Source organism: Lepisma saccharinum, chromosome 8 (genome assembly GCF_977018435.1).
Source record: "Lepisma saccharinum chromosome 8, izLepSacc3.1, whole genome shotgun sequence".
Lineage (NCBI taxonomy): Eukaryota > Metazoa > Arthropoda > Insecta > Zygentoma > Lepismatidae > Lepisma > Lepisma saccharinum.
The window spans coordinates 10,964,671-10,980,932 of NC_139236.1; the positions used below are offsets into that span (position 1 = coordinate 10,964,671).

At 36.9% G+C, this 16,262-nt stretch overlaps 1 protein-coding gene across 1 annotated transcript in view; it reads left to right on the top strand.

The window, feature by feature from the left end:
• LOC145991369 (trehalase-like) overlaps window positions 1–14,020 on the top strand; it is a 214,774-nt gene extending 200,754 nt beyond the window's left edge. Inside the window, exons 3-6 of the mRNA XM_083127361.1 lie at window positions 3,787–4,569; window positions 6,104–6,237; window positions 9,931–10,484; window positions 13,723–14,020. Of these exons, the coding sequence (XP_082983487.1) occupies window positions 3,787–4,569; window positions 6,104–6,237; window positions 9,931–10,484; window positions 13,723–13,866 (1,615 nt within the window). The 3' untranslated portion in view covers window positions 13,867–14,020. The remainder of the gene's footprint in view (window positions 1–3,786; window positions 4,570–6,103; window positions 6,238–9,930; window positions 10,485–13,722) is intronic.
• Window positions 14,021–16,262: the final 2,242 nt, after the last annotated feature.

Sequence of the window (16,262 nt, forward strand, 5' to 3'; positions counted from 1 at the left end):
GAAAGTTCGCACTAATGTCAGATGAAACAAAAGACATTGCGAGAAAGGAACATGAGAGATATTTGTATCGCGGGCAGGTAAAAGAACGCTTTTTATGATTTGTCACTCTTCAATCATTAGATTCAGGTTCGCTCTTTCTCGTACAAATCAAAATCTAAGAACTTCTTCCCAAGAACTCCATAGGTGCCTGTAATTGTGTAACACAAACATACTTTGGAGTGTTAGAGTGAGAGGGTTAGTTAGAGGGTTACAACAATTCTTCAATTTTGAGATACCTGTAACCTTTTTTTCAGATTTTTGTTCCTGTGATAACATTACCCTGAAAGGTGAAACACAGATTTTACCTAAAACTCTTCAGTGTTACGAAGATGAAACAAAAGTACTCTACTTAATGGATTTCTTCGAAATCCCAGGAAAGTATAAACTGACATTTCACAAGGTTCACACTCTAGTTGTATTCTCTGTAACAATTCCAGTTCCCAATGCAGCGTTTGAAAGAACCTTGTCGTGTTTGAAAGCTTTGAAAAACTTCGCTCGAAACAGGATGCTGGATACCAGCTGCCTCATTTGTCTGTCCTTGGTATTGAGAAGAAATGTCAAGTCCTGGACGTACCGAACAATGTGTTCTCTCCAAAGTACACACAGAAGAATTCTCCTATAGGACAATTGCATTTCACTAAGTGGCTTTCGTTGTTTCTAATACTTAAAAAGGTTAATTTTTTCCAACGTCATGTTTATTTTGCAAGAAAATTAAACTCTTTGAAACAGTTTTTTCGGCATTTATATTATTATCTTATAACTTGAATATTTATATCAGTAGTTTCATCTAAAGAAAGACGATGAATTGTAAAATTATAAATGTCTTCCAATACTGAAATAGGCCACTAGAAATGATGCGACTTGCAGCAGCTCTCACGAATAAAAAGAAGAATTAATGCTTTTATTAAAGCGAATCATATGGAGATAACCTCATAATCAAGAAGTAAATTTAGGCAGTAAACGTCCACTCAGAATAAAAGCAAGCACAAAACACCATACATGAATATAATGATATTATTATTAATTAATTATTAAATATTATTATTATTATAAGCATTATTATATTTTTATATATAGATATGTATTATATTTATATAGCTATAATGTTTTCGGGCGTTTTAATGTGACTGCCCCCAACAATATTTTGTCGCCCCCCTTCTTCCCCCCCCAGTCATTTTTCCCTGGCACCTTCACTGGTGTTCATTGCCTGCTTGCTTCTGCTGTGATCTCTTTAAAAGACCTGTTAAAATTCACCGTCTACCTTAACGAAACTCTGAATTTTGTGAATAATAAACCACGAACTGTCAAAGTGAACAATTAAGTGAAAATCTACAGCAACAAATTATTGTAAACAATTTCATCAATTATGTACAAACTATTGTATCTTGATATGTGGAGATTTCTCTTTATCTTATCTTAGGGTTAACCACTAACACTTGCTAATACACCTTGATTGCAATTCGTTAAGTTAATGATAGGTTAGTACCTGACTTCAAGATGCTTCCAGATGGTACAACATTATGATGCAGTTATCATCATGTGATCTTCAATGCTGTAGATGGGATGCAACTCTAAATTCCAATAGAAAATTTCTTCAGGGAAGGCTGATCTTCAATATTTGATGTTATAGTTATGATACATCTCTAGAGCCCTATGGACTTGCTCTTAGAACATTCTTTCTAAACACCTGCTTAGATGCCATCTAAGATAAGGATGGGCGATATGCAACGTGCAGGATTTTGAATGTACATAGTTCCTGTCAACTTAATTGCCTAAGTTGGGTGCCGTTCACAACAGGAAGCACTGCAGACTGCATCATCAAAGTCATCACAGTCCACGTTCATTCTATTGCCTTCCCAGGAGTAAGGTCAGTAACGACATGAAGCTGTGGTCTCTATCGAAGGTTGTTCCAGCTGTTATCATATCATGATCGATGTGACTCCCTGTGGCTGTGACCTCGGCTGATAGTGTGAATGATGTCACTTTCTGCAACCCTGATCACTCAATACCAAGGCCACCTGATACAATCGCCCGATCTTGGCCTTCCAGACTTCCAGACTGACTCAGCCTCAATGAGTAAAAATACCTAGGCTGATGCAAAATTAGTACAGTAACCCTGAAGGGTACTAAGGCCAGACCCAACATATAAATACCCTAGTCGCAAGACTAGGTGTTTAGAGTCGAGTGAGAGATCAGAGGTGTAGCCGGAGGCGCTGCCATTCTCCACACCTAGATGATTAACCACCCAGTCGTGTCCAGGCTGTCAACAGGCTGATGGAAGATGGACCTGCTGTACAACTCATAAGTATCACTATTCTATTATCTCTCTCTTCCAAGTGATTCCTTACCTTTAACACTTAGGTAGAGAATTCCTCCATCATATCAACCACGCTCCCTTATGAGTATTTATGAACTATTGTTATAATTTCTTATGTGTTTCATTGTACCTACGCTCTACAGAACCTTAGAATTAAGGTTCTACCAAAATAATTAATATGTTCTCTTACAGCAGAACCTCCACCCATCTGAGCTACACTACTCTAACGGTTGGCTTTGGGGACCTCAAACCCCAGCTGACCAATACAGCATCAACTGAGAAGCAGGTTAACATCTTACCAAGAAACACCTCATCAGATCAACAGCCTGCACCAAGTTGCAGTAGAGAAAGTGGCGATGACGCACAAGAACAAGGTCAACAATTATTGCCATCATCACAGAAAGCAAAGTCCAAAGACATTGCAAGTCACTTCACCACTACACATTGTAGTAATATAGGCAAACAAAACACAATACTTCCAAAGCCAAGAAGAAAGCAGGAAGTTTCAAAAGGCAGAACATAAGAAGAAATTTGATATTTAGTTTAGAAATTTGCTGGCAATTCTTGCAGATTTTGTCACATTTCATACGATGACCCAAGGGGTACATAGATGGGAGACTGGATTTAGTGTTAGTCCTGCAGCAAATGCTATCACGAGCGTTGTGCAAATGCAGTTGGGAGAAAACAATTTGTGTGTGACGTATGTCAAGTTCCACTACTATAATCCCTCACTTGCTTTAATACAATATTTTGTAGTGTTTGTATGTTATTGTACTTATAATTATCCCAGTAGTGATCCATTTTACCCATGCTTTCGGGGCAAAACAGATCAACTGCAACATCTAACAAAATATTTTTTAATACATTGTATCATTAACTTCTGGTTCATATGATGCTGTGAACATGTAGTAGAAACTACAATTATTTTTTTGGTGCTTGTGCTTGTGTTCTGAAAGAAGATACATACCTGCTGCTTAGTGATAAACCAAGACAATTTCCCACTGGAATTAGGTTGTGGGAATATGGCCACTGATGCAAATCTACACATAGAATACGGTAATCTACAGCTACACATTTTAGATAATGCACCATCTAATGCAAAGATCATTCCATACAGAGTGTTCATTTATTTTGTTTTATGATTGATTCATTTGGTTTATTTTCCTTCACTTTTCTGCCATTTTTGACTAATAACTTAGATGAAGATGAGTGATGATATGATGAAACTTATGAACATTCACAACGAGTGAGATTTGAAGCCAGGACCCCTGGGTGCCATGCTGTGCTAATCACTCCACCATGGAGGTCGATATTTTGTTTTATGCAATGCAAGGTTCAAAGATTGAGGGAAAAAAAACGTAATGAATTAGTTCTCAACTTTTGCGTGAGCAGTAGTGTACAATTCCATTAACAAACATGTATAATTTCAGCTTAATATACTGCCATGGAGACTTGCTGCACACAATCCAGTTGGCCCATTTATTCAATGACTCGAAGACATTTGTGGATAGGAAACTCAATTATCAGCCTGAAGATGTTCTCCAGAGATTCCAAAACCTAATGAACGAGACTAGCCACAATGCAACCAGGGAAGAGCTGCTCTCCTTTGTGGAAGAAAACTTTGGGCTTCCAGGAACCGAACTGGAAACCGCTGAACTTTCTGATTGGAGTCCCGATCCAGCATTTCTAGACAATATATCTGATCCAGCATTTAAGCAGTGGGGGACTGAATTGCACGAATACTGGAAGAATTTGAGTCGCAAAATTATTGACGATGTCAATGTTAACCCACAGCTGTACTCCATACTGTACGTACCAAACAAGTTCATTTTTCCAGGAGGAAGGTTCAGAGAATTCTATTACTGGGATTCCTACTGGATTATTCGTGGTCTTTTGATTTCTGAGCTGTGTGATACGGTGAAAGGAATGCTTGAAAACTTCTTTCACATTGTAAAGACATACGGGCTTATTCCAAATGGAGGCCGCATCTACTATCTTGAAAGGTCACAGTTTCCGACGCTGTTGCATACCATGAAAGCATACATGGATTCCACCAATGACATGCAGTTCCTCAGAGACCACATTGACATTCTGGAAACGGAATTTCAGTATTGGATGCAAAACTATCTTGTGACGGTGGTAAAGGATGGTGTCAATTATACTCTTGCACGGTACAATGGGCTGTCATCTGGGCCACGACCAGAATCCTACAGGTAAGGCACCACTTGTTTTCCCTTTTTTGACTATTGTTAAGTACTGTTTGAATACCGAAAATGATTGGATCCACCCAAAATTCACTAAGCTCGAAATTCAATAGGTAAAATGTTTATATACATTTTTTAAAGCTATTTCACGCCACTTTTCTGCTCCTTTAGGTTCATCATACAATGATAATGATTATTAGATGAGAAATAAACATGAGAATCCATGCCCTGCTAGGAATACGAACCCAGGCCCTTTGGTGGCAAGTTTATTAACATGCGACTCATTTATCTATGATTTATGCCATATGTGGATGAAGATGTTAAAGAATGGGTCAGTTGGTACTAACGATAATTTTATTAGCCTAGTACACTTTCATTTTTCTTTGTACATCGTACTGTGATGCTAGTTTTATTTATAGAATCACTGTGTCTTTATTGATTTTTGTAATCTTGTCTAGAAGCAAGCTAAATACATAAATGCATTATGTTATATTTCTATTTATGCTATTAAATTAGCTATTAATTATAATATACAATGTGGGATACAGTTTATTAAAAGTAACTGCTTTATTTCATAACTCAATAAGTTTCAAAATTAAATTGAAAGAAATGCTTCTACAGGAACAGTAGCACATACTAGAAGTAAACTGGCACTCAACAAACGACAAGACACTCATATTCTATAACTGTAACTATTGGAATTTTATTAGAAATCTTCAAACTATTATTATTATTATTTACTTAAAGCCAACCTTATGTTAACATTCACATTTATATTTTTTATTTTTACATTTGAATTTTATAATATTTTTTGTACTTTCACATTTATATTATCTTATGACTAATGCTACTGTAATGAGAATATTTGTAATTGTAGGTAATGTGAAATTCTTTATTTCTCTTTAGTGTAATCAAGCTTTCATCTGTATTCATATATTATCATATTATATACTTATATTTTCTTATGTAGCTCATGACAAGGGTTAGGTGATAGAGCAGCCTATGGCTGGACCGTGCCTGCTAAATAAAGGAATTATTATTATTATTATTATTATTATTATTATTATTATTATTATTATAAGGTATGATTAGCCTGTGTGAAACTCCACTGCAGTACACAGTCATTCCACAGAGTATTTAAAAAATCACACAACCCAAACTGAGATGCTTGTAACATGAAAACTGTATGAAGTCTCATCAATTTGAGATATTTTTCGTTTTTTTTTAAATGTTTTTCCAGAATGCTATTTTTGGGTGAGAAACATTTGTAAGAAATTATCGAAGGGTCATAATTAGATGCCTGATGACTGATGCAATGCTAATCTGTAATTTGTGACCAATGTGGGTCATGTACAGCATTTGATGTGTTTGAGATTACATGTGAAATAGTACCATTTTAGGAGCATATTGCCTTAGCTGGCAACACTAGCAAGTCGAAATTTTGCCAACAGATGCAAGCAGGAAGGAGGGAGATGTAGCTTTTAAAAGACCCACAAAAGATGAAGTTTCAGAATAATTGTTTGCCTTCCTCTCTCTTTCACAGGGAGGATTTTCTAAATGGACAAGCTTTTAAGTGTGATGTGGAGCTGGAGGATTTCTACCAGCAGCTGAAAACAGGAGCAGAATCTGGCCTTGATTACACTTCCAAGTGGTTCATAAAAAATGGGCAGAATGAGGGTAAGTAGGGAAGAAAGTAATAGTTTTCAGTTCAATACATCACTAAAATAGAAACATAATTATTCAGGGTCATTCATAAGTTGGAAACTCCTTTCTAAAATAAATTAGCTATGGAAACAAATCAAATGTGCAGAGATACGACATAGGAAAGGGAACTTGTAAGGATACAGAAGGTTGTTTTGGATATATCCGAACGACTTTCAAGGTGTACTGACCTCATGAAATAGCATGCAACCACCACAGAACACTATCACCATGCGTCGGAGTTTCCATTGTAGCAAACTGTGTTGGAGAATGGCCATGGGAATCTTATTCTATTCCTCTCTACAGGCTTTCCAAAGATTGGGGAGGGTGTGTGGATGGCGATGTTTTGGATGTCGTTTCAAGAGTCCAAATGCAAAGAAATCCATAGGACTGGCATCAGGCCTCTTCACGGAAATGTCTTGAAATGGGGTACCATGGATCCTTGTTTCCTGCTGAATCTCCTGATAAAAGTGGAGGAACGTTGGACAGTATGGCTTCAGGTCTTGTCCATATGAATGCGCACCTGTTGGGTGTCCTCTTCATACAAAGGAGGGATGTCTGTACGGAAGATGGGGGTCATAATGGATGACTGAAAGGAGGCAGCATTACCTTCAAATAACTGTCTACCTTACGTATCGGCAACCTCCATGCAAAAGTAAATCTGGGTACAACTATGAAGCACCTTGGAAAAGTGTCCTGGCAGTAGTGAACAAATTTGCTGTGCCTCTTGCCATCAGTGTTATGGTATGTAATTGACCAAATGTGACCACTGCCAGTGAGGTAAATGTACGCTTCATGACCACAGTCCTCCATTTGGACCTCCGCCAGGTGTCTTTCATAGATTTTTCTGCGTTGGACAATGTGACATGGAAGAAGATGGTGCACCCAGGCCTTATGAATGCAGCCCAAGATGGTTATGGATGGTCATGTTCACAGTTGAAGGAGTCATATGCACCCTCCTGGTCTTCTCACATTTGTGTTGGTGGATTTTCCTAGCATGCCATTCTCTGAATCTCTACAGTTTGAGTTTGGTTTGAGTTGCTGTTTTAAGTCCACTTTATGCACAGTAAGGCTAATCGGGACTGGACCTACAGTTTAAAGTGGAATCCGAACCACTTGTGCCTCCACTGGGTATCGAACCCGGGACCCCTTGATTACAAGGCAATGACGCTACCACTGCACCATGGGGGAGGCCCCTGAATCTCTACAGGTTATACTTTCACTGGTGTTCTCTTATGGGTACCTTTTGTGGGTGAATGTTTACCAACAGGGCCCTTGTTGTGTGCACTGGGACACTATCTCTTTCACAGTGGTTTTCCCGACAGTCAAACCATTCTCCTGACACTGTCTTACTATTTAGTCATATGAAAAATATGCATAGAAAAGGGCCACGACAAACCCTTCCCAATAATGGTTAACTTTTTTGCACAATTTGACAGCTAGCATGTCTTGGAGACAACTTCATTTATTTTAAAACAAAAAGGTGGCCATACAACATATCAAAATGAGCTAGCATTTCCCGACAAACTCAAAGGCATGCTAAATTTGAATGTGACACTAACCTTTATCCTGCTTGAGCCCCAAATGAGAGATGATGATCTTAACTGTACCCATTTCCCAAAAAAATGTAGTTAACTTTATAGTCTGTCTGATTGACCTTCATTAACATCTTCTGCAATGACACAACATGACTGGACTGATTTTCTATTACTTTTTCTTGGGCTAATGTTATACATGCAATCATGGTTATAATGCAATTCTAGTCCATTGTGATTTGTCACATTCCATTCCATTTTAAAAAGTTAAGTTTATCCCAAAAAGGCTATTTATTATGTTGGTAACATATTTCAACAAGTTTTCGCTCTTTTCTATCTGTAGTACAGGGAAGTTTAATTCATGTTTCCCTATCTGTCTTTGTTTCAAATTTGTGTCCCCAAACTTATGATCTACCCTGTGTACAATAAAGATTATACCAGTCTTTAAAAGTAACAAGTTACTGAAACACAAATTACAAGTAATGATTATTTTTAGTAACTGTAACTGTATCTCAGGTATTTTCTAAAACAAATAGTTTTGTGATGTAACCAATAACAAAATTAACAAGTACCTTACGTTTTCGTATGGAAGAAAATTTTGGATCACTTAGAATTTTCTTGCTTCTTTGGTGGTCATGAATGAAAAAAGAACAGTCTGCTTGATGTTAATGTTTGATTCACAGTATAAAAAGTATAAAAAACTTACTTGAGTGTAATAGTCGTAAAACTCCTTGCAGACGACGTTTCGCGAAGCTACACTTTGCGAAACGTCGTCTGCAAGAAGGTTTACAACCATTATACTCGCTCACGTAAGTTTTTTATACTTTTTATACTGTGAATATATTTAGTGAGTAAACGCACAAATTTTCAAAATGTATGTTAATGTTTGAAATGTGTTGTGGAAGTTAGATATATTTAGAGTTACTTTTATCAAGTAACTTTCCAAAGACTAGATAGTACCATGATACTGCAGAGTGTACATGTAGAATTTTGTTTGATAATAGGTGACTGAAACCACATTAATTTACATTGTAATTTTATCAAGGTTATGGTATGTGCCAAAGAGAAACCTCCAGAAAAACAAACATGAAAATGGAGCTATATAGGATGAATGAAGTTATACACCTTGGTAGTGTAAAAACAAATGACGGAAAATGCAAGAAAGAGACAAGGACATCTCCATGTTGTAATGACCCAATTGAAAGTCAATGGGATTATTACTACCCAGAGGTGTTCAAGCAAGTGAAACCTGTGGAAGCTAATTGTCTTCAGCGAATGCATGAAGGATTAACATAAACAATACTTGAAGGAAAAATAAAATAAAAAAATCATATTGGCAGGGAAAAGAGCAAGTACGTCAAGCAGATCGACTTACATGAAATTTCTGCCAATACCAACAATGTAGCGACATAAAATTTACAGATAACTGATACTCTACCAGTCTGATATAATACAATAAAATGTTCCTTAAAGATCAAGAATATTTTATTAAACTCCTTAATTAATGTACATAACAAAGTGACTGCAATCGGTTTTGTTTTGAAAAAGAAACGATATTTTAGATACTAACTTGACAAAACTATGGCATATGAATTAATGTTGATATCAATAAAAAATAATAATAACATAATATTAGATTGAAAAAAATATTAATAATTTTATGGATACACTGATGTGCCTATGTCAGCTGATAAGGATTGAGAATCAATTAACCTGTCTCATCTTTGGTAAATTGCAAAAAGTACAGACAAATGAAGAACACGGCAGAAAACCAAAACAAATTGAGAACTGAATATAAGTCTGTATTGAAACCTGCTTTCTGTAAATAAAATCACACAGTGACAAAGGTAGAGGGAAGGAAAATAGGAAATGAGCAGAAGAATGATTGGGGGAAAAAAAAGCAACTTTGATGTGGGCAAAAAGCAGAAGAGCTTAATCAAACCTAGCTCAGGATTGAGAATTGAACTGTATGTACTGTGGTAACAAATCTGAAAAGAAGAGAAACAGACACTTATGTGACACAGACACACTAGTGAACTCTTGTATCTTACTGATCAGTTGCTAATGTTATAATTGCTAATCGGTGTTTCACATTCAAACTAAATTTCTCATTGACTTATCTTTCTAATTGCAGGAAACCTTACAGATCTGAAGGTCAGGCACATAATTCCAGTTGAACTAAATTCCCTTTTGTACTTTAATGCTAAGATACTGACAGAATTCTTGCAAGAGCTGGGAATGCAGCAAGCAGCAGAAGAATACAGCAACATCGCAAAAGACTTCCTGAATGGAATTTCCAATGTGTTGTGGGATGAAACTGAGGGCACCTGGTTCGATTATGACACGATCAACAATAAACTGAGAAAATACTTTTACCCTACGAATGTGGCTCCTCTGTGGACAGGTGCCTATGACATTACAAAGAAAAGTATCGTAGTTTCGAGAGTGGTATCCTACCTAAAGAATAGCTCAGCAATATATTTCCCAGGGGGAATACCAGCAAGTTTGAGGAATACGGGCCAGCAATGGGACTTGCCTAATGCCTGGGCCCCTCTGCAGGATTTTGTGATTTCAGGGCTTCACAACACAGGAGAGCCTGAGGCAGAGGATCTTGCTTTCTCATTGGCTGAGAAGTGGGTCAGGTCAAACTATGCAGCTTACTCAGAGACTGGTCAAATGTACGAAAAGGTATGTTCTATTTTTGGTTGGCTTAAGCATATGCAGATATGAATTTTTTACCAATACTAAAAACTCAATGTGCTGACCAAGGCGGAATTTATTTCATTTTAAAACATAAACTAAACATTACATTTCAACCTTCTAGCAAGGTCTTCTTCAGACTCTGTACCAAATATAAATGAAATAAGGTACAAAACAGGAAGATGTATACACAAAAATACTCCACTCCAGACACAAGATTATTAGAAAGTTGTTTATCTGGAACATTCCTTTCCAGGTATTTTGTTTATGTTTTAAAATAAAATAAATTCTGCCTTTGCCAGCATATTGAGTTTTTGGTTATCATGGAAACAAGACTTAATGGTGTTACACCAATACTAAAAAAGCATCGACATAAAATATATCAATACCAATCTACACCTGATCTCCAAAGCCCTTTCAACATCAGAGTAAGTAAGCTAATATGGTTTCAAATGGTTCGACAATTGACTTTACATGACTGCTCATTTCATATTAATACAACTCTCATTAATATTTCCTACGACCCTGGGAGACCCAGAAACCAGAAGTTATGGAAGGAATAACATGAATTAATTGTCTAGTATAACAACTATTCAAAAGGTTGCCCCACAGCAATAAAAATAAATCACAAATAATGCTGAAAGATATTAAATAAATTTTCCTTCCCTCTACCTTTGTCACTGTGTGATCTTATTTACAGAAAGCAGATTTCAATACAGACTTATATTCAGTTTTCTCAATTTGTTTTGGTTTACACTAAAATTTTAGAGCTCCCACCAGGGATAAAACCTATGATCACCCAATACCACCCTCACCTCAAGAAGATCAAACACTCCCTTCACTCCCTCCTCCCCATCCTTCACAGTGATCTAGACACCTATGAACGTCCATTCGATACCCGGTGGAGGCACATAGTGGTTCGGATCCCACTTTAAACTGTAGGTCCAGTCCGGATTAGCCTTCCTGTGCACAAAGTGGGCTTAAAACACCAAATCAGACCAAACCATAACCCATGAACATCCAGAAAGGGGGTTAAGGGAAGGCTGCCCCCTGAAAAATGAAAGTTGACACATATAATTTCATTTCAGTCCAGTAATATATGTTAATTATTTAAAAGTCATTGCAGGAACACGATAACTTTAAATGAACCCAATGTTTTCTGAGAGGGACAACACTATTACTGGGGAATATGTGCCTTGTTTACCCCCACCCTGGAAAAAAATACCTTGCTTGTCCCTCCCTGGAAAAATCATGCAGACGTCCATGACAAACCCAGTGATATCTTCTGTCACCCTCCCAAACTCAAGAACATCTTGGTCGGAAATACACCAGCCCTCTTACCCTGCAACCCCCCCCCCTGCCCACAGGTGCAATAAACCCAAATGCAAGTTCTGTCCCATATTCATCAGCTTTCCCCCCCCTCCAGATCTCCACCGCTGCTGGCAATTTCACCCTTCACCCAAAGGGCACCACAATCTCCTCCAACTTTACATACATCCTTATCTGCCAAATCTGTGAGGACTTCTACCTTGGCGAAACACTCTACCGCCCGTGAACCTCAGAATCAATAAATCATCATTCTTCAACCCAAAACTCTTGTCTTTTAACAACTGCTTCCATGTGGCTATTAATCCTCTTATTAAACCCATCCACAGACACCTCCTCCCGCAGCTGAAGATGTGAAAGGGCCTACAGATCAGGCATGCATACCACTTTACCCCTGGACTAAATTTAGCCACCCAGTAATCACCCCCACCCCCCACAACCTTCCACCTACCACCAACCATGCAGTACTGGCCAAAGTACCTACTCGTCGATTCCTATTAGATATCACCTTTTTCTGGCTACACTGCAGTACCAACGCAATCTGTTTTCCTGACCTGTGAACATGCAGCCAGGCCACAAAATATCAATCTTTCTTTTCTGTTTGGTAAGTATTTATTGTCTCTCACTTTACATATGTTTATTCATTCACCCTTCTGGATGTTTTCCTCATTCTATCCTCCTTAAACTGTCTTAGACACATAAATATTAACATTATGCATCTAAGAATGTTTTATTTGAAATCTTTGACCCCAAGATAAGAAATAAAGAGAGAAATTGTCTGTAGCTCAAAACTGTTGTGAGGAAATTGTGGATACCTGACCTAATACATGGAATAATGTCAATTATTGAATATGAGGCATGGTAGTCTCATCAGTAGGGTGTCTGACTGCCACATGGGAGACCCAGTATTGATGATCTAAGGTTGGAATTTACCTAGCCTTGTCCCAGCATAAAGCAGCTATGGGGCTCACCAGCCTTAAATCAATGGGTACCTGGGGGTAAAGGCAGCCAGAGCATGGTGCTGATCACATCATCTATAAAATAGTCGAGATCAAGAATGTGTGGGCCCCTACCCCCACATCCCATAAATATGCCTTCATGGCATAGTGAACTTTTCCTTTACCTATTTAATATTCATGGAGGTTAGCTTTGCCTCTGGGATCTAATGGTGGACATAGTTCTCCTCTGCCATCACAATGTGCAAAACAAACTAATTGGCTTCTCGCACATGATGTAGATGTTGCTGACTAATGCCCGTTTGTTGTGAATTGTTATTGTACCACTTTGCAGTAGAACAAGATGCCACAAACTATGTGGTGTGCTCAGACACATCCAATCTTCAATGCTGAGGCAACTTCATCCACAGTGGCTCCTCACTAAGTGCAAATCATGGCATCCACATGTTGTGTTCCTTGACACCACCATCGTCAAACCATTTGCTCTGACATCATGTCTGAACCACACACGTCAATGAGCTGTGCATATGGATTTCTGTACCATTCATGCCATGTGCACACTTGTAGCAGATATCTGCTCATGTCTCATAAATGTTCATAACATGTGTCTACCACCACGACTCAAGCACTTATGGCATGATGGGCACAGTTAGCATGTAGATCCTTTACTTCTGCCTACCCCTGCTCATGCACAGCATAACTCTGGAGACCACATAACCCTCAGTGAAACTGACGACACACATAACCCTCAGTGAGCCTGACGAATGCCCTTTAACCACAAATGGTACAATTTCCTCATGCACACATTTCTTCCGTAAAAGTGCTCTGCAAAACTTATTTTAAGAATGACACTCATATTTTATATTCATGTTCAACATAAAATATGCTGTTTACACAGATATGATCTGCAAAGGTTTAAATCTTTGTTTTTCTAAATTTTCTAGTATGATGCAACAGTATTTGGTGGCGTTGGTGGAGGAGGTGAATATGTAGTGCAGACAGGATTTGGCTGGAGCAATGGTGTCGCCCTCATGTACCTGGATAGATATGGAAATGAGCTCACAGCTGACACAAGCAACACCTATTGATGGGACTTCGCTGAATCAGTTCAGCAGCAAGTGTAAAATTATTTATTATCTTGTATTATTTTATGCTACATTATAAAACATAAATTGTTGAAAATAAAGCTATTGCAACAGCTGTCTCCCACATTACATGTGTCTATTAAAATTACTGAAAGTCTCTTATGTGATTTTATTCTGTTATTTATTAAATTCAGTGAATCTAATTTACAGAACCTGACTGCTGTGGTACCAAATGGGATAAGTGGACAAGATAGAACCCAGTACCAGATCAAACTTGTTATCTGATGAAGTGAAAACATAATGTACTCTTCGCAACTTCTTCATTGACCGCCCCAAAATAATTCTAAGTCATGAATTCATAAACTTATCAACATTGCACTTCAGCGCCAGCTGAATGTAGCCAACTTTCAGTTGGTTTCTCAACTAGATGAAAAACGCTGCGGTGAAAGGTTTTCAATTTTGCACATTCAATGAAGTAAGATATATATGTAATAGCTCGCTTTCATACAGCATACACTTACATTTCTGCAAACGCACAAGCAACACTTTGAAGCAACCTTGCACGTAGCTGGCTTCGTACCGAACTATTTCCTTCACTTGACACTGGTACAAACGAAACAGGTAACCTCTCGCGCATGCGCGATACACAAAATCCCGTACAACAGGAAATGGTCATACATCCCTCTCCTTCAATGAAAAATTTCACGAAGGGAGTAAGTGAAATTTTACACTTTTGACATCTTCCATGAATAGTTATTACATGTATAAGTTCTAAATGTTTCACACTTAGGTAATTCAAAATAAAATTAAATTTCCATGATACACAAAAAATAACTCAAATTTTTGTTTCTTAATTTTTAAAGATGATTGATTAATTCATCAAAAGAATTCAAGTCTTGTATCAACCCAAAAATAAATCATGATTATCATTATAACAAATATCTGTGTTTACAAACAAAATATCAAAATATGTAGAATACATATCTGCATACAACATATTTATCTATACTTTCATTTGAATAAATGCTTGTATAACTCTGCGTTTAACTTTTCTAATTGTTTTAAATAATAATCTCTCTTCTCACTTGAACATTTCCATACTCTCAAGTTATTACTATGATGATTGTCGCTAATATTACCAGTTTTTAAGTCTATTAACTTGAAGATATTAGTTGCTTTGTTGCAAACTACTAAATATGGACCTTCATAAATTTCACAATATTTTTTGATACGATTCCCTAGAAGATTACTAAGATAGTGAGTTTTGATAAATACTAAATCTAAAACTTTAATCTCAGCTCTATTCTCTTGCCTTACATTATATCTTTCATTCCTTTTCTTTTTTATCTCTAAGTCCTTAACAGAAGTCATATATAATTTATTTTTCCATTGTGGAACTTCATTGAGGGGTACTTGAAAGTGATTCAGAGTACATGATTCCAGATTTCTATTAAGTTGTAATTCAGATGGAGCATACCCTAAACAAGTATGTATGCTATCATTGAGTAAACTCACAATTACATCAATATACTTGGGCCAATCTTGATGTTTTTCTTTACAAAATACACGCATTAGTCTGTTTAGTTCACAATGACTGCGTTCAACCAAATTAGAATTTGGATGGTACATAGGAGTGTATGTTAACTTAATACCTAGGTTAGTCAAAGTATTTACATATTTCTTAGAATGGAACACTGCAGCATTATCGCTTACTAACTTATGTGGAATACCAAAGTGTCTTATATATCCTTCTAAGAGGACTTTCACAATGCTATCAGCTGTACTAGATCTCATTGGATAGGCAAATAAATACCTTGTATTAGCATCCTGCAATGTTAACAAAAACCTTTCTCCTTTTGAGCTTCTAACCAAAGGACCTTGAATATCTAAAAATAAAACAGTTTCACCTCTGTTATAATGTAACTGAAAAGTTCCTTTAGGCGGATGCCTGTTTGGTTTTGTTTTCATACAAATTTCACAGTCTTTAACATGACTCAAAATATCTTTTCTCATACGAGGCCAGTAATAAATTTTCCTCATTCTTCTAAGAACTTTATCACCACGAAAGTGGCCCATGTTATCATGATAATTTCTTAATAATACAGAAATCAAAGCTTGAGGTATACATATCTTCCATGAATTTTCAAAATGAAAATCTCTCATTTACAAAACTCCATTACATATTTTATAATATTTCTTCCAATTTCTACTTTGTCTTGGCAAATTCATATTTAAACCTTCAGAATTATTTAAATAATTAATGATAGGTTGAAACACTTCATCATTACATTGTTCTTGCACCAGTATTTCTACTGGTATATCCAAAATTTCATTTCTCAAGACCACATTATTGTTAACATGAACCAAAACAGTTTCAGATCCTTCAAAATGTCTTGATA